The following is a 17,505-nucleotide window of genomic DNA, read 5'->3' as shown; positions in this document are numbered from 1 at the left end:
TAAATTAAAGCTCAATTACTAGTTGGGGATAGTGCTGTCGGAGTTAAGCGGGGCTTGGCGGGAGCTTTCAGCTACCTGTCATCACCGATAATTGTTGCACCACGGTACCCAAAAGCTGAGATAGCCTGAGATTAGTCGCTGAGAACCCTTATAGACCTCTTTTGATGTTGATCACTGCGGTCGCAAGATAGAGCGCAGTCACAAAATAATAATCTCGATCGAACTTGTCCATTGAGCGCGAAATGCGTTGGCTTTAAAGCTTGCTACCCTTCCATTGTCCCCACCGCACCATAGCATCAGCAACCTTCACAGGACTCGGCTGATACAGCTGTACCGCACCCAAGATGAGGGTACACCCATGGCTGCTCAGTAGCCATACGGCTCTGCTATTGAGCACTTTCAGTCCTCTCCGCGTCGGAGCTAGCCCTCCGATCAACGTAGCTCTGAGAGCTTCATTCAATGCACCTCCATACCTTGTCGAGCTACTGTAAGCTTCACGAACCCTTTTAGAATGGCAAGAATCTAACTCTTGACAGAGAGACTGCCGCGCAAGAGAATGCGACAGCCTACTATCCCTTGCTTGACCGCATCGCCGATGGATACTTTGATGGCCAGGCTACCGAGAAAGAGCTATACGACGCCTTCTTACAGCTGCTACAGGACGATGCACACATCACCGATGCCGATTCCCTATCCTCATTCCAGTTCGCACTCTCGATACATTCAGCCGCTCCACGGATCGAAGCGCACTACCAGTTTTACAACACCTCGGTCGAGCCTTCATTGAAGGCAGCTCAGGGTGATGAATGCGAGGCATGGGTACTACTCGAGGAGAAGCAATACTGCCGACCGGAGCTGGACAAGAGCCATGGCACTGTCGCAGGAGCAAGGTACGTTATACTGCGTATCAATTTGGGGACAATAGCCTAACGCTATGCACACAGAACCGAACTCTTGCCCTTTGATCGCATTTTGGGCGATGCTGAGAGACAGATCCCCTTTATCCTGTACGCCGACATCACGTCCCCAAGCTTCCGCGCTTTTCATAAAACCGTAAGCAAGAGCGCAAAGGAAGGAAAAGCATCCTACAAGCTTCGCCACAAGCCCTCGAAGACGGCGCATAAGGGTCCGTTGGACGTCAGCGGATATGGTGTGGAACTGGCTCTGAAGCGTACGGACTACATTGTTATCGATGACCGCCAGGCAGATGAGGCGGGCAGGGAAACCGGCGCAGAGCCTTTGCAGAGTAGCCTCCAAGATCAAGAGGTGGCCGATTTGAAACCGCTGTCCGAATCTGAGTTGAAGGGCCTGGGATTGAAAGCTGCCAGTTTCGTCATGAACAGTGAGAACCCTCTGGACACTCTGGTGAAGCTGTCGCAGGACTTCCCGAAGCACTCGTCCGCCATCAGCGCACACAATGTGACGAAAGAATTCCTTGAGGAACACAAGGGAAACCGCGCGGCTATCCTCCCACCAGGGTTTAACATCCTGTGGATCAACGGTGTTCAGATTATGCCCCGCGACATGGACGCTTTTGCCATGCTCGAGCATCTGAGGAAAGAGCGTGGAATCATTAACAGCGTGCGGAATCTCGGATTTTCATCTCCGGAAGCCATTTCTGTTTTGTCTCATAAAGCTATTTCGGAGGCGTCCGACAAGGAAGAGCCACAGCGCTATGACTTTAGAGACGAAATCGAGGGCGGTAAGGTCATCATATGGCTGAACGACATCGAAAAAGACAAAAGATACGCTCAGTGGCCTAAGACCCTTCAAGGCGTAAGTTCATGCATGAGCTCCCCAGTATAAGGTATAATTTGCTAACGCGATTTAAGCTTCTCCAACCCACTTATCCCGGCGTCATTCCTCAAGTCCGCAAAGATATTATGAACACTATCATGCCGATTGATTTGTCTGAGCCGAAGGACGTAGCATTGGTTATTGGCACACTGCAGAGTATGGTCAAGCGCAAGCTTGCTGTGCATTGGGGACTGGTTCCAGTCATGACATCCCAAGCAGCGGTCGAACAAGCGAAGGTCGTTTATCATCTCTTAGACACTTATGGTTTGAGTGTCGTCATGAACTACCTGCAAGCCTCGTTGGAAAACCGACAACTCTCCTCTCCTCATCAGGCGGTCTTTGACATGGTCATCAAGGGCGCCAAGTTGCGCCGTGACCGCGTTGCTCGGGACCTGGAGGAAATTCTTATGGACGAAGAGGTACAGAAGCATGTTGAAGCAGCGAACAGCTACCTTACAAGGCTCGGTGCGGATGCTAGTTCGACGCCGCCCATGTTCGTTAATGGTGTCGCGCTTGCTCGTGGTGACGACTGGCTTCAGAGCTTGAGCATGCGAGTATCTGCCGATTTGCAAATGATCCAAAAGGCCGTCTATGAAGGCAGTCTTGATGACGACGTCTGGGTCCCTTCAGTTTTCTTAAACGATGCGTCACCCAGACGCAATCCCTTTGTCATTCCTGAGGATGAAAAGGAGATTAGGTTCTTGAACATTGCTCAGGTTCATTCGGAGCATGGCGCATTGATTGATGGCCTTCCGAAGCTCCCGGCCGAAGAGGACTCCAAATGGTTCCAGTGGGCTCAGCTTGTTGTCCTTGCAGACCTGAACAACGCAGCTGGCTCTAAATTGGCAAAGGAGGCCTTTGAATTCCGTCGCGAACATGGGGACGTGGAAGTCGTCATCGTTCACACCGGAAAGTCAATTCCAGACGCCACTTGGGCTCGCGACATTGACGATGCAAGCGGCTTCTTTGCCAAGCTCGTAAACGGGAAGCACATTGGTTCTGATGACTTTTTGTCCAACGAAGAAGGCCAGGCAGAAGCTACCAAGTACTGGCAGTCCGTTCACCCACTAATTCCTGCGCTTGGATGCAAGGACAGCACAGAGTGCCTTCTGTTGAACGGTCGGACTATCGGACCTCTTCCCAAGTCTAGAGTCTTCAGCCGGGAGGATTTCGAGGCTCTGCTTTCCTATGAGCGGAAGAAGCGCATCGAACCGGCCGCCCGTGCGGTAATGGACTTGGAGATGTCCTCAAAGCTCGAGTCACCTGCTGCCATCGCACGTTTCAACTCCCTTGTGGCACTGTCGACCGTGTCAGATATCCCTGAAGGTATCTTTGATGCGCCGCCTACCATGCGGAGACAGCTCTACAAACTCTGGAACTCGACCTATACTAGCATCACTACTGGTGATGTTGACACTGCAACTATCCAAATCGTAGCTTCCATCGATCCGGCTTCGGAGGTTGCTCAAAGATGGATTCCGATGCTTAAGGTTTTGTCCCAACTGAACGGTGTTCATACGCGTCTCTTCCTCAACCCCAAGGAACGCCTGGATGAACTTCCCGTTAAGCGTTTCTACCGTTATGTGTTGGACTCTAAGCCATCTTTTGGCGAGGACGGTTCATCAAAAACGTCGCAAGCGCATTTCACTGGTATTCCATCTGAGGCATTGTTGACTGTCGGCATGGACGTGCGACCCTCATGGCTGGTAGCTCCAAAGGACTGTATCCACGATCTTGACAACATCAAGCTTAGTACTTTCAAGGGTGTCACTGAGATTGATGCCCTCTATGAGTTGGAAAGCGTTCTCATCGAAGGACACTCACGCGATACAACTATTAGCGCCTATCCTCGTGGCACACAACTCGACCTCAAGACCGGGTCGAACCCTCGTTATGCCGACACAATCATCATGGCCAACATCGGCTACTTCCAATTCAAGGCAAACCCTGGTCTCTACAGCATCGAGCTCCAACCAGGCCGCAGCCAGGACATCTACAACTTCGACAGCGCAGGGACTCAGGGATGGAACCCATCTCCTGGTGACGAGACGAAAGAAATCGCACTCATCAGCTTCCAAGGTTTAACGCTATACCCGCGGCTGTCACGGAAGCCTGGCATGGAAGAGGAAGACGTGCTTAGCCCTACAACCTCAGGCGCCGCAGATCTTGCTGCCAAGGGTGCTAAGTTTGCTGACGATCTGCTGGCGAAGATGGGCATCAAAGGAGCAAAGACTGGTAAAATTCTCTCCCAGGGCATGAAGCTCGGCTCGTCTCTGCTTTCACTCCTTGGCCTATCTACTGATACCAAAGCAGCGAAACACGCGGACATAAACATTTTCTCCGTCGCCAGTGGTCACCTTTACGAGCGCATGCTAAATATCATGATGCTATCTGTCATGAAGCACACGGAGCACACTGTCAAGTTTTGGTTTATTGAGCAATTCCTCTCGCCATCTTTCAAGTCTTTCCTCCCCACACTCGCCGAAGAGTATGGTTTCCAGTACGAAATGGTCACATACAAGTGGCCTCACTGGCTGCGAGGCCAAAAGGAGAAGCAGCGCGAGATCTGGGGCTACAAGATCCTCTTCCTTGACGTGCTGTTCCCACTGGATCTGGACAAGGTCATCTTCGTCGACGCAGACCAAATCGTCCGCACCGACATGTACGAGCTCGTGCAGCACGACCTGCAAGGCGCGCCCTACGGCTTCACGCCCATGTGCGACAGCCGGACCGAAATGGAAGGCTTCCGGTTCTGGAAGCAAGGCTACTGGAAGAACTTCCTGCGCGGGCTGCCCTACCACATCAGCGCGCTGTACGTCGTCGACCTGCAGCGGTTCCGCGAGCTGGCGGCGGGCGACCGCCTGCGCCAGCAGTACCACCAGCTGTCGGCGGACCCGAACAGCTTGAGCAACCTCGACCAGGACCTGCCCAATAACATGCAGATGCAACTGCCCATCCACAGCTTGCCGCAGGAGTGGCTGTGGTGCGAGACGTGGTGCAGCGACGAGAGCCTCCGCGACGCAAAGACTATCGATCTCTGCAACAATCCGCAGACGAAGGAGCCGAAGCTGGATCGTGCGAGGAGGCAGGTCCCTGAGTGGACGGTGTATGATGAGGAGATTGCGGCGGTGGCGAGGAAGACGAGAGGGAAGGACGATGCGGAGGCGAGGGCTCCGGTGGGCGAGCGGGATAGGGAAATCTTGGAGGAGGAGGTCAGGGGTGCTGAGGGTGAGGAAGAGACCGAGAGAGTGCGTGATGAGCTTTAGCGCGGGACTGATGGGTGGTTGTTTGTGAGATTAACGATGTAGATGATGTAGAGTATGCATACATTAGGTAGAGTATTCTGATGATTATCCATGCTGTTGGCGCACGACTTATATACCACGATTGCAATTAAAATAAGCACATACGACCATAGGTCGAGGAGAATTGGGCATCCCGTCCGCTCTGCCATACACAAGCCTCGAACCGGCTGATTAGTAGTTAGGTGGGTGACCACTAGCGAATCCCAGCTGCCGTATGTTTTTGCTTTTGTTTTGCAGATCGTCCGTCTTTTTCATTTTTGCGTATAAGTGAAACGGACGGTGTGACAAGTGTTGGTGTTGGGAGGAGTGGAGGAAGAGGGGAGTAGGCGGGCGGCATGCTTTCTAGGATAGCAAAAACATGCATCGGCTCAAATTCAACTAGTAGTTTGCAGGAAAAACGAGAAGGCTCGCAAACCGCTTTTTTCTATCCGTAGTGAGATGTATGATAGATATTAGCTATACACGACCTCTCTAGAACCCTCTTCAATACTATATCACAGCCCACCAAGCACCACAAGCAAGCCCAACATACCAAACCACCGCTCATCCAACTCATTAATAGCACTCACTCGCCCACCAAATCCTAGTTCTATCATAACCAACTCACACACAAAACTCACTACCAAGAGCACCAAGAGCACCAAAAAATTTGAATCAACAATAAATTTTACTGCATCTGCATATACGCATAATATATGACTACATGTCTTCAACTCTAAAAACTTTCAAAAAAAAAAAAAAAAAAGAGGCAGTAGGTAGTAGCACAGTCCAGCCAAAAAATAACTGCCCACACAACCTCCCCTCCAAAAATATCACCCCATCACATACATACACACATCCACAACAACCCATCCATGCATCAACGCGCACCAAACCACCTTTTAAAAATCGCGCTCAAAAAGACCAAGAATCGAATCAAATCAAGACAAAACACTCAAGGGGTCAACAACGCGGAAGCCCTTAAGCGGTGGGGGTGGCGCCGACGTAGATGGTCGAGGTGATGGCCTGCGTCACGACGATGGTGGTCGTGGTGACGAAGCCCTCGCCAGCGACAGCGGCCTTGGTGGTAGCGGCGCTGCTGACAGCGGCAACGGAGGTGACGGCCTCCTGCTCGACGGCGGAGCTGGACTCGACGCTGGCGGCGGCGACGGAGGAGGCAGCAACCGAGGAAGCGGCAACCGAGGAAGCGGCAACGCTGGAGGCAGCGGGGGTAGAGGCAGAGCCGGAGCTGGCCGAGGCGGTCGAGATCTTCGTGTCCTTGGCAATGATCTTCTTGGCGGCGTGCTCGGAAACAACCATGACAATGGCCTGGGTGTTACCGGTGGGCAGGTCGGGGTGGATCGAGGCGTCAACGACGAACAGGTTGTCGGTGCCGAAGACCTTGCAGTCAGTGTCAACGACGGCGCTGCTCTTGTCGGCACCCATCTTGGCGGTACCGACGAAGTGGTCACCGGTAACGTGGGTGGCAATCAGGCTGTCGGCGGTGACCTCCTCGCCGGTGGTGGACTCGATGGAGAGGGAAGAGTCCTTCTTGATGTAGGCGATCAGGTCGGTCATGAAGGACTTGATGGCAGCCTTGTCGCCATCAGTGTTCATCCAGGGCTCAGTGCTGAAGGTGGTGGTGCCGTCTGCGGTGATGCCGAGAACACCGGTGGAGGTCAGACCGTGGGTGAGGTAGACCTTGATCTTGATGCCGTTGCTGCCGGTGGCGGCAGTGGTACCCTGGATGTAGCGGGTGACACCGTCGGTGCCCTTAACGTTGGTCCAGAAGTTCAGGCGCTGCATACCCTCGGAAAGAGGACCGGCACCCTGGGCGAAGAGAGAGATCTCGTTCTTGGTGGGGCTGGTGGGGTCATACTCGGTGAAGTTGGCGTTGGCAGCCGTGACGCTGACGGTGAAGATGGGGTGGTCCTTGAGGCCCTTGCCGACGGGGAGCTCGATCCAGTCAGCCTGCTCGGGGACGGTGACACCGGAAGAGCCGCTCTTGACGGTCTTGATCTGGTCGGCGGGACCGATACCAGAGTTGAACAGGATGCGGGGAGTGGACAGGGCACCGCCGGCGAGGACGACCTTGCCGTCAGCGTTGACATTGATGATCTGAGTGGAGCCGTCCTCGAGCTGAACCTCGACACCGGTGACGGCAGAGCCACTGCGGACGAGCTTCAGGACCTTGGCGCCAGTCTGGAACTTGAAGTTGTCCATGGCCTGAGCAAGAGGAAGGTAAGTCTTGACAGGGCCGGCACGGAGACCGTTCTGGATGTTCCAGGGCGGGTGAGCGAAGACCTTGGTCTTCTCGTTGGGCTTCTCGATGGCGCTGACCTCGTTCCAGCCGTTGCTGGTGAAGAGCTTGGACAGAATGGAGAAGACACCCTGGTTGTAGTAGCGGCCGTCAGAAGAAGGCTTGTCGGTACCGGGGTTACGCTCGTAGAAAGACTCAGCAGACTCGGAGATGTCGCTCCACTGCCAGCCCTGGGGCCAGTTCTCGAAGTCGGCCTCCTGGGGCTTGACGAACATCTCGGCGTTGATGGTGCTAGAGCCACCGACAAGGCAGCCGGCGCTGGAGGCAGTGTCGTCGCAAAGCTCGCTGCCGGAGGTCTTGTAGCCGTAGGCAGGAACATCATAGGCGGTGACACTGTTGTTCCAGGAGAGGGTGTCGCTACCGCCGGAAGACTTGGTGGAAGGAGCACCACGCTCAAGGAGAAGAACGGACTTCTTGCTCTCAGCGAAGCGCTCGGCGGCGATGATACCGGCGGCACCACCACCAATGACAATGTAGTCGTAGGTCTCCTTGGCGGTAGTGGGGGCGGCAAGAGGGGTGTTCACGGGGGTGCTGACAGGGGTAGAGGCGCTGCCGCTGCCCGAGGAAGTGCCAGTGGAGCCGGAGCCAGCGGCGGTGGTGGAGGCCAGGGCGGCCCAGGTGTCGTAGTCGGCAGACTCAGCCTTGGCAATGGGCATACCGAAAGCACCAAAGCCAGTGCTGTGGTAGAGGAGCTTGGCATCCGTGGAGGCGGGGCTCGTGGGGGCGTCGTCGGAAACGGCCCAGCCCAGGACGGCGGACTCAGCCGAGACCTTGAAGGTGGACGAGTCACCAACGATACAGTCCTTGCACAGGAAAGTGTAGGTGTAGTGGGTCGAGTTGACCGAGACACCCTCGGCAATGGGGTAAAGCTTGGCATCACCGTCGTAGGCAGTGGGGTTGGTGTAGGTCGTCGTCTTGCGGAGGCTGGCAACGACATCGTCGTCGTTGGGCCAGGCGGCAACGAGGAGCGACGACATCATGGACGAGGTCAGGGAGATACCGGCCCAACCGGAGCCAGGGGCGATGATCTGACCGATGAAGTCCTTGCCGGGCGTCTCGGGCAGAGCCATACCGAACTTGAAGCCGGAGGCCGAGTCGGTGTACTGCTGGAAGCTGATGCCGGTGGTGCTGTCGGTGTAGGCCGTCGTGGTCAGGGCCGCGGAGGCGGCGCCGGCCAGAGCGGCGATGGAGGCGACGGAACGCATTTTGGTGAAATAGGCAATGACTGGGGTGAGAGAAAGTAGTGGTGGGATCTAGTAGCAATTGGCACCGGGCCAAGAAAGAACGAGTGCAATGGAAGGCTGAAAGAATGAAGCCTCCAAAGCAGAAAGAATGACTGCGCAAAGGGAAAGAAGGAAAGTGGGCGCTGGACTGGCAGCTGTGCGTGAAGAAGGAAAGACTGGAAGAGAGTGCGCTTAGCGGGTATCTATATACAAGCAGCCCACAGCATGATAGAGGAAATCTCCGTTGGAGCCGCTAGCTACCCGCTCCACTACTGCCGGCACGCTCATCTCGCCATGTGAAACGAAACAGCGCCTGGCGGGGAGGATTCCCTTCCTCACCATTCGGCCGGAGTCCAGACACCAGGGGCACGGAATAAGCCCGTCGGCAGTGGTGGACTAACGAGGCGCGGGCGGGGCAGAGATCTGGGCGGGCGGCTTTGGCGTTTCGCATAAAGATGCACAGAAGAAGAGTGAGGTGAAGCGAAGGGGCGCGTCGGCCATGGTGCGACCGAATAGATGAACTCCGGGCCCGAGCGTCCCACGGAACTCGGTGCCCGCAACTGCTCTCCAATCCATCCAGTCTCCATCACCCCATCAATCATCATTATTACCCTTATCTCCTTCTTCACACGCTTCCCATGGCAAGGTGCGTGCTGCTTTACGCCATCTTCCCTGGCGTCTGCGTGCGTGCCGGAAGCTTGTTTCGCCAGCCCTGCCAGCTGCGCCGTCTGGACGCCCTCCCGCCCCATGCACTCCATGTCTCCACACGGACCTGCTAACTTATACCGACAACTGGAGTGCCTTAATAGACTCGTCGGCTCTCGGCTCTTGTCAGCATAACGGTCGGACTTGTCGGCATCCCTCAGCCCTCCTAAACTTTCGTCTCTGCTTTCTCCGACCGCGTCATCCCGGCTACACGCTTCTCTGTGTCCCTATCTGCAGACGATATGCCCCTGAGACAGTCGCCGTCGCGTGCGTCCTGTCTCACTCTCTCATCTCCCGAGTCCATCTGCACGTCGACCCTAGCGATTCGGCGGCTGTCGTTTGCTTCGCGATGCGGCGGTGACTGTCGTCCTTCCTGAACAAGAAGGTATCTGACTGCATCCTCGTCGATCGACGGATCCTCTCAGCGTTACCACCCCTGCGGCTCGATCCTCGTCCCTGTCTTGCGCAACGATAGCCCGGCGACTCAATGCATCCTTCCAGAACCCACGTATTCGAGCAAACTTTCGGCGGATGCGACCGACGAATGCTCATGCCGGGGTTGTCATCACTTCGCAGAATCGCTTGGCTGGAGTTTACTTACGGACGTTGGCACAGTCGACGAGGGCGGATCTGCAACAGCGGAGATGAGACCCCTCATTCTCGCTTTGTCTTTCCGCACCAGCGATAGCTCGCGCCCAAAATAATTCCGGCCGATCTGATTCGTGGAATCTTCTGGACGGTTTTGGACTCGTCTGCGAAAACGCAATTCCAGGGAACGCCCATTTTGTTGTCGCGCTGCTGCCTTCAGTCGACGATGTTGTGCTGCCCGTTGGAAGGAAGGAAGGTGTAGCCTGGGGCCGAACGACCGGCGGTTCTGTGGCTGCCGCCGTCAGCCCGTGGCGCGAAACCGTTGGAATCCCACGCGACAGCCCAAAACTCTGTCACGACAAAGTTTCGCGGAGTTTCACACCTGACACCACGGTGGTGTTGCACCATCCGTCGAGTGCGACTTCTCGGTCTTCAGAACGTGCAGGGGGAGCATGCCCGATCGTCACGACCTGCATGCAGCTGCAGGGAGCGCAAGGCCAGCTGCACATTCCTACCCCGGACTTTCCTGTCTCCTACTCCAGCAGGCAGGTCGCTAGAATCGACGTTCGCGGTAGGAGAAACGCAAATCGCGAACGTTGTCTCGACTCCGACTCTCGACTCGTCCAGACGCGCGCGCTACCAACATCCGCGAAAACTGAAATCCGTCGCTGCGCCGTCTCTCCAGCTCCTTCCCCTGCAGATCAGCGAGCGACGGCACACCACCACCACCACTGCAGGCAAAACACCATCCGCCCGCTTGCAGCGCCGCATCACGCAAGCACTAACGCACGCTTCCGCTCGCCGAACCTTCCGGCCTACGCGCGTAGCCCAGCCCGTCTGCTTGGCAAACGCCGCAACGGCGCGCCCTCGGCCTGAGGGATGCGTCCGCGTCGCCCTCGCGCCAACGGCGTGCTTTGCGAAGTACGTAGTGCGAAGCACGTAGTTCGAGTAGAGATTTCTACTATAGAGGACGCCGCAGGACGAAATGCCGCCGCGGGCTTCGTGCCGGCGTTAACGTGCCTGCCTGCGGCTTGTATTTGAATATAGTAGCGCAAAACAAGCATGCATGATCGCCGACAGGTAAGTAGACACGTAGAGTAGTCCGGCGCGATCTCCCTAGGAGTACCAAGCCTTTGCTAGAGTACGCGTGCGTATTTGTAGTGGGGAGCCAAGACATGCTTGCACCACGTTCGCTCGCTGTACGTACAGCACGCGGCAGACGCCCCGCTTGCCTGTGCGTCGTATATCGAGCATCGTATATCGAGCATCATGCATCGTGCACCATCTATCTTTATCTTTATCTTTATAGTATCACCGCGTCAGCATCAGCGTCAGTGTGCCGCCGATACGACGGTCGCCTATTGCTAGCTAGGCTTTAGCAGCGAGCGCGCATCGTATCCGGAGATACGGTGGGTGGGTGCCTAGGTTGCTTTGACCTCTTGCCGGGACGGGCAGGAGTAGGTGCCTGCTGCTGGATATGTGGGCTGGGTCGGTGGGTTGGATTGGGTTGGTGGGTCGTTTGCGGTTGCTGCTTTGGGTGTGGGGGAATATTGGTGGGTGGGATGGTGGTTAATTGGATTGATTGGGTGAGTAGGGTGTTTGGGGTTTTGGGAGGTGGAGGGTTTGGGGATACCGCATTGATGGGCTGGCAGTTGCTTGTTGACGGTGCATACTTAGTGGGTAGAGTGTCCTTTGGGAGTGCCTTATGTGACAATGCGGAGTTGCGCGATATAAACAGCGGCGAGTACGGCATGGACTCTTGAGAAGAAGAGGCATTTATCACGTACGCAGTGCTTGAGCCCTTGATGAGCAAGCATAGAGGGAAGACGAGCTCACTTACTATAAGGTGAAGCTTTTTAGCAGAGACACGCCTGCATGGGCTTCTGTGCTGTTGGGTTCGGATGCACTGTCGATGCTCACGCTGATGAACTGACGAGGTACTAGTAAGTGCAGTATAAAAACACAGATCTGAACACTCCAGCTTCGCGACACGTCCAACGCGTCCTGCAAGAATCCAGTTATTGCCATTCCATGTAGTTTTGGGGGAAAAAATAACTCACAACAAGTAACCTGGATGCAACATCGGAAAGCCATTGGGGTTCGAGTATGACGGATGAATCCTCCGCCGACAGTAGCAAGTGAAGGCGCTCGCCGCGAGTATGTCGTGGTAATGGTACGCATCGGCGTCGAATGATGATGGTTATCGGCATTACAGCGAGGTGCTGTGCGGAGCGGGATGTGATGAGGGGCTTGTGGACGCCGCATCTTGCTAGGTGCTTGCGGCGGATTAATACTTGTGTCCACCAGAAGGGGTGTCTCAGAAGAGTCTTGCTGATTGTGGGCTTCTGGTGTGCTGTGTGATGGTGACTGCGTGAGGGGTGTGCTGGTTGCGGGAATTATCAATTATATCTTGGGTTTTGATTACGTACGGTTTAGTTGGTGTCGTTGTGGCTTATAATGTGGAGGGGTGGGGATGGGTTTGGTATTTTTTGTTTCTGGGTAATAAGTTGTGGGGACGTGTCCGGGGGAGTGCGGTTAGAAGGTGTTGAGTAAGGTGCTGTGGTTTTGATGGTAGGGTAGGTGTGACTGTGGTTGGTTAATAAATTTGTTACTTATTAGGATATGGGATTCGGCGATAGGATGTGATGACGGTAGTTAGGGCAAAGGACTTTAAGAGAGTTGTGGAACTTATATATACCTAGATTTGTTCGTATTTCTTCTATGGAATTATCAGGATAATTCTATGTAAAGTCAACATATGAAAACAGACCCGATAACTCCGACACCGAGGAGTACGTGCTAATGGCTTCCGTAAATAGATGTCCAGAAGCGGCCGACTGCCTAACAAAGCAGGATCTTCATCGCCACATGCGAAAGAGACAACAGAAGAAAAAGACGCTGGAAGTTCCATGTGGGGTTTTTCCACGAATGGGTCTGCTTCACGAAACCCAATTTATCAGGAAAAAGTACATTGGTATGTTGCACATCTCATCGCACGGAGATGCTGATTATTAGTATCATTCAGCGTCGGTGCTGGTCATCATTATACACTCAGAATTTTCACTGCGAGGTAGAGTAAGCACACAAGACTTTTCAGTGTTGTGCTCCGCCGGTGAAAATAGAATATACCTGAAGCCATGAATTGTGACCTCAGCTTCGTCGTCTAAACCCATCCATTTTGGGCATACTAGAGATGTCCGTGGTATGTATTTAGTGAAAAGTAAAGCATTAGTTTCTTCAGCTATTGGGGGATTATATATGCGGTTTTCATATTCGGGATTGAGACCAGTACAGGTAATAGCTCCAGAGCATTTAACATTCGAGTTTAAAGGCCTAGCATCGTGGTATTCTATGCTCGGAAATAGGAGGCCCAATATATAAAGATGCTATAATATTCATAGAATATAAAAAAAGGCAGCTTACTTCGTTAGTCCGAATTTATTAGTTTATTTTGTAGAATCCTCACCTCTGCGATACATAGTAAAACTAAAAATAATAGTAGGATATAGGATCCTTTTTATACTTGCGACTTCTAGGTTCTGGACCTCGCTGTCAAACATTATAGTTCCTCTCAGCCGTTAGTACTCTTAGCCCAACGGAAGTGACGTGTATGACATGATATCCAAACAGTAAAACAATGATCATTTGGTCTAGACTGTTGAACAGTGGTAACGCTCACACACAAGGCTCCCAAATTCCATGTGAGCTGTTCATTCCATGCAGTCAGAAGCACGTGAGCCTTGAGCGAAGTTACCAGTCGTCTGCGCCTCGAGCTGTAGCCGTGAAAGCCGGCCCCATTCTCCCTGCAACCTCTGCCAGATCTCAGCATCGGCAAACTCGCTCCTGGACATGGGAAACCGGAAACCGCATAGCCGTAGCGGGCAATGATCGGCGCAACACCACAACTGCGCCATCATTCTCAGCTCATGCCCATGCAGGCCCAGCAGCATCCGCGGTCTCGACTGCGCTCTCTGGCGGCCCTCTGCGTCAGCGTGCGCGGCGTTTACTGGGGCTGCCGCCGGAGGGTGAGGGAAGCTGCATAGGTGGTTGCTTCGAGGCAGCGAGCGAGCGCGTCATCGCCTCGTTCCGAGTACCTGGGTGGCCGCGTGCGGAAGGCCGGGTTTGGCGCGCCAAATACTCAGGTACCTGCAAGTATTCGCCGAAGATTTTTATATGCTTTTCCTGATCGCCGCGGCTGCTGCACCTCTTAATCTTACTCTCTCCATCAACACACACCACACACGAAAACATGGCCACACCAGCCCCCGCAGCAGCAGACAGCCGCGCCCTCCCGCCACGACACAGCGCCTCGCAAACCTCGCAAACATCACAAACCACACTGGCCAGCACCCCGCACACCCAAGAACCAGACAGCCGTACGCCCACAATCCAGCACGAAGAAGCCTCTCTCCAAACCGTGCGCAAACACCTCGGGCTGCACCCCCGCGCCGCAGCAACAGGGCCCTACCGCGGCGCCCCCGCCTGGGTCAAGCTGCGCCTCGTGCTGCGCGAGCCGCTGCTCGAGTTCTGGGGCGTCTTCATCATGTGTTTTTTCGGGCTGAGCGGGACGGCGCAAGCGGTGCTGAGCGCGGGGGACCGGGGGGCGCCGGGCGGGGACGGGTTCGGGGGGTTTTATAACGTGCAGTGGGGGTGGGGGATTGGGGTCATGTTGGGCGTAAGTGGCTGCTGCTGTCTTAGTGCCTGTCGCGAGTGTCTTGGTGTGGTTTGGAAACGTTTGTGTGTGTGTTGATGACGCTTACCTTACCTATGGCTGTGATATAGATCTACGTCGCTGGTGACTCCGGCGCCTACCTCAACCCCGCCCTCACGCTTATGAACTGCGTCTTCCGCCAGCTGCCCTGGAAGCGCTTCCCCGCGTACGTGCTCGCGCAGTTCCTGGGGGGTTTCGTGGCCGCCGCCGTCGTCTACGCGAACTATATCCCTGCGATCGACCACTACGAGGGCAAGGGCCGGCGCACTGTGCCTCCTGCCACGAACGCTACCGCTGGCATCTTTGCTACGTATCCCACTACGTTTACGCCGAGAGCGAGCCAGTTCTTTCATGAGTTTAGTTCGACGGCCGTTATGGCGTTCGTCGTGCTGGCGTTTAAGGACGAGAATGGCGCCGATTTGGTGAGTGTGTCGTGTAGGTGTGGGTGTTGATGGAGCTAGCAATGGGCAGTGCGGGCGAGTCTGAGCTGCAAGTCTGCGGACACGGACTCTGGAGACAGTGGGTGTCTGCCTGCCCGTGTTAGCGACAACCCACCACCATCAACCTCAGCAGCGCACACGGTACAGCCCACTAACACGCCCAACAGAAAGGCGGGACCTTCTTCCCCCTAGCCCTCTTCTTCCTCGTCTACGGCCTCTCCTCCGGCTTCGGCTGGCAAACAGGGTGCGCATACACTCTCTTCCCCATACTCAACCACCCACCACACACACCCACACGCACAAACAAGCGCGCGCAAGCCAAGCCAAACTAACCCCCCTCCCACGCCCCAGCGCCGCCGTCAACTTCTCCCGCGACTTCGGTCCCCGCCTCCTCACCTACTGCGTCGGCTACGGCGCCGACGTGTGGCGCTCCAACGAATATTACTTCTGGGTAATGCTCTTCCGTACATCCCAAGCCCTTTCTCGCATCAACCGCACTAACCACCCACCCACCTCTAGATCCCTATAATAGCGCCCTTCATAGGCGCCCTAGCCGGCGGCCTCGCATACGACATGTTCGTGTACAATGGCGACAGCCCCGTCAACTCGCCGAATCTGGGAATGGGGTATTTGACGAGGTGGGTGAGGCCGAGTGTGAGGAGGCGGGATAGGGATTGTGGTGGTGGTGGTGGTGGTGGTGAGGAGGTGGTGTAGGTTTGGTTAGGTGATTTATGGGTATATGGATGGATGGATGGGTGGACGGATGGATGGAAATGGCGTTTGGTGGTCTGCGATTGAGAGACGGGTTTATGAGGTGCAGCGGACGAAAGCACAGAGTTTTTGGACTAATCGAAGTGGACTTACCTGCCCTACACACAGAGTACAGGATATAGACGCATCGACGTGAGATTCGCAATCCGTGCTCCGGCTTCTCAGTCGGAATCCGCTGCCTCCCCAGCACAGAAACGTGAACTTTTCGCAGCAGCCTTATTTCCTACTCCATGCCGATGCGCCTACACCCCATACCCACCCACCAAGCCTCACCAACAATCTCACCTACCCCCACTCCTCTCTTATACTAGTTCCCCGCAACCTGCCTTCTTCAGCCCACACCCACCAAATTTAAGTCCTCGACATCGGGTTCCAGTTCCCTTAAACAGCGGGTCCACCTGCCCCCGTCATCGCGCTGCCCCACGCCATCTTCCCCGCGACTTTCCTTTTGTGGTCCTGTGGGGCAGTATTCTGAGCTGCGTGCTTGGCGTGGCGTCGGGATAAGGTTTCCGCGTCTGTGCTTGAGGAGGGCGGAGCGGAGCGTGGATGGGTGTGGCCGGGGTTTTCTGGTAGAGGTGGGTAGCGTCGTCTGGTGTTTTGCGCTCTCTGCTTGTTCTGTATGTCTCGCTTGGTGGGTGTTGTTGGTGTCGTCTTTTCGTCTGCTTTGCTGGTGTCTGGCATAGAGTTATTCAGGCGCGATTGCCGCTGCCGCGACTCAACTGCCTTACCAAGCCCGTCGTGCTGATGATGTAATGGAAGGCAGTGGAAGCCGCGGCAAGGCCTGCCTCATCGGCGTTCGAGAGATCAGAAGACGCAACTCAATGCCTAACACCACCTATACTACCAGCAGATAACATCAAAGAAAAACGGGAACGCAGCGCGGACGCACACGGAGGGCACGTCCAAGCCAAGCAGGCAGCGGACGCTCTCGGCACGAGCCGAAGTAATGCGCCAACCGTGGCGTGACGAAGCACCCACCTCTCCATTCTCGCGGGCCTTCTCGAAGGCGCGCAGAAATTTTCTCGAAGGACGCCCGCTCGGCAGACTTCCCTGTCTGCCAGTGCCAGCAACGAACCTGGGAACTGGGGAAGAAGGACCGGTGGCCGCCGCCGCGCTGTTGCCCCCACTTGCTTCGGGGCACGTTCGGTGCAGCGTTTGCGTTTGCGTTTGCGTGGAGAGAGCGACAGCCGAAGCTAGAAAGCGAGCGAGTGGAGAGACGGCAGTGGAGATGACGACACTCGACATGCCTGCAGCGGGCAGCGGGAGCGGGAGCGCGGGAGGTAGCGAGCGAGCAGGCAAGCGGGGGCGGTAGCGTGATACGTCTCGTGATGGAGAGTGAAGTTTTGGTTGGTGGGCAAGCGCGGGAGCCCGTGCGCGAGTTGGCGACGATGGGCGCGGGTTCCGTTTTCCTTCCCCGGCTTCCATACTCCCCATCAGCCCTTTAGCCTGAATGGCTTTTGGCCTTGGCCGTGGTCGTGACGCCAGCCCCTCTTGCGCCTGCTCATGTTGCCTGCGTGGATCGTTGCGGTCCCGGGCGGATCATCGCGCCTTGCGTGTTGCGTGCAGCTGGTGGGCCGCCGTCGCCGTTGCCGTTGCCCTGGGTCTTGGGCCTTGGGCTAGCGCGGCGCTTTTTGGGACGTCGGTCGTCGATTGCCTCTGCTCTGTT

The 17,505-nt window shown here is 55.5% G+C and overlaps 6 protein-coding genes across 6 annotated transcripts; 3 read left to right on the top strand and 3 right to left on the bottom strand.

Moving 5' to 3' along the window:
• Window positions 1-344: 344 nt before the first annotated feature.
• K452DRAFT_323285 (glycosyltransferase family 24 protein) lies at window positions 345-5,063 on the top strand (the record flags this gene model as incomplete). Its single annotated transcript, XM_033544625.1, has 4 exons — window positions 345-487; window positions 537-890; window positions 945-1,776; window positions 1,833-5,063. The coding sequence occupies 4 exons, from the start codon at window positions 345-347 to the stop codon at window positions 5,061-5,063; spliced, it is 4,560 nt and encodes a 1,519-aa protein (XP_033402767.1).
• A 1,302-nt stretch (window positions 5,064-6,365) lies between these two features.
• On the bottom strand, window positions 6,366-8,585 carry K452DRAFT_214995 (uncharacterized protein; the record flags this gene model as incomplete). The annotated part of the gene is made up of 1 exon (XM_033536232.1): window positions 6,366-8,585. A coding segment is annotated over one exon (2,220 nt), but the record flags the coding sequence as incomplete, so codon positions are not given.
• A 5,581-nt stretch (window positions 8,586-14,166) lies between these two features.
• On the top strand, window positions 14,167-15,782 carry K452DRAFT_218019 (uncharacterized protein; the record flags this gene model as incomplete). The annotated part of the gene is made up of 5 exons (XM_033536329.1): window positions 14,167-14,592; window positions 14,700-15,063; window positions 15,240-15,312; window positions 15,420-15,519; window positions 15,588-15,782. The coding sequence occupies 5 exons, from the start codon at window positions 14,167-14,169 to the stop codon at window positions 15,780-15,782; spliced, it is 1,158 nt and encodes a 385-aa protein (XP_033402765.1).
• On the top strand, window positions 15,647-16,296 carry K452DRAFT_282036 (uncharacterized protein). Its single transcript, XM_033539521.1, has one exon. It carries the CDS (start codon window positions 15,800-15,802, stop codon window positions 15,959-15,961), a length of 162 nt encoding a protein of 53 aa, XP_033402764.1. The 5' UTR covers window positions 15,647-15,799; the 3' UTR covers window positions 15,962-16,296.
• K452DRAFT_985 (uncharacterized protein) lies at window positions 16,002-16,600 on the bottom strand. Its single transcript, XM_033547400.1, has one exon. It carries the CDS (start codon window positions 16,518-16,520, stop codon window positions 16,221-16,223), a length of 300 nt encoding a protein of 99 aa, XP_033402763.1. The 5' UTR covers window positions 16,521-16,600; the 3' UTR covers window positions 16,002-16,220.
• K452DRAFT_872 (uncharacterized protein) lies at window positions 16,321-17,465 on the bottom strand. The gene has a single exon (XM_033547257.1). It carries the CDS (start codon window positions 17,271-17,273, stop codon window positions 16,680-16,682), a length of 594 nt encoding a protein of 197 aa, XP_033402762.1. The 5' UTR covers window positions 17,274-17,465; the 3' UTR covers window positions 16,321-16,679.
• Window positions 17,466-17,505: the final 40 nt, after the last annotated feature.

Source organism: Aplosporella prunicola (assembly GCF_010093885.1).
Source record: "Aplosporella prunicola CBS 121167 unplaced genomic scaffold K452scaffold_1, whole genome shotgun sequence".
In the NCBI taxonomy this organism is placed as follows: domain Eukaryota; kingdom Fungi; phylum Ascomycota; class Dothideomycetes; order Botryosphaeriales; family Aplosporellaceae; genus Aplosporella; species Aplosporella prunicola.
The sequence above is the reverse complement of the archived record's forward strand: the minus strand, read 5'-3'. Positions and strand labels throughout refer to the sequence as shown.

What these genes read in the sequence shown, in the direction of transcription:
- K452DRAFT_282036 (XM_033539521.1), top strand. Translation starts at nt 15,800, where the DNA reads ATGGGTATATGGATGGATGGATGGGTGGACGGATGGATGGAAATGGCG.
- K452DRAFT_985 (XM_033547400.1), bottom strand. Translation starts at nt 16,520, where the DNA reads ATGCCAGACACCAGCAAAGCAGACGAAAAGACGACACCAACAACACCC.
- K452DRAFT_872 (XM_033547257.1), bottom strand. Translation starts at nt 17,273, where the DNA reads ATGGGGAGTATGGAAGCCGGGGAAGGAAAACGGAACCCGCGCCCATCG.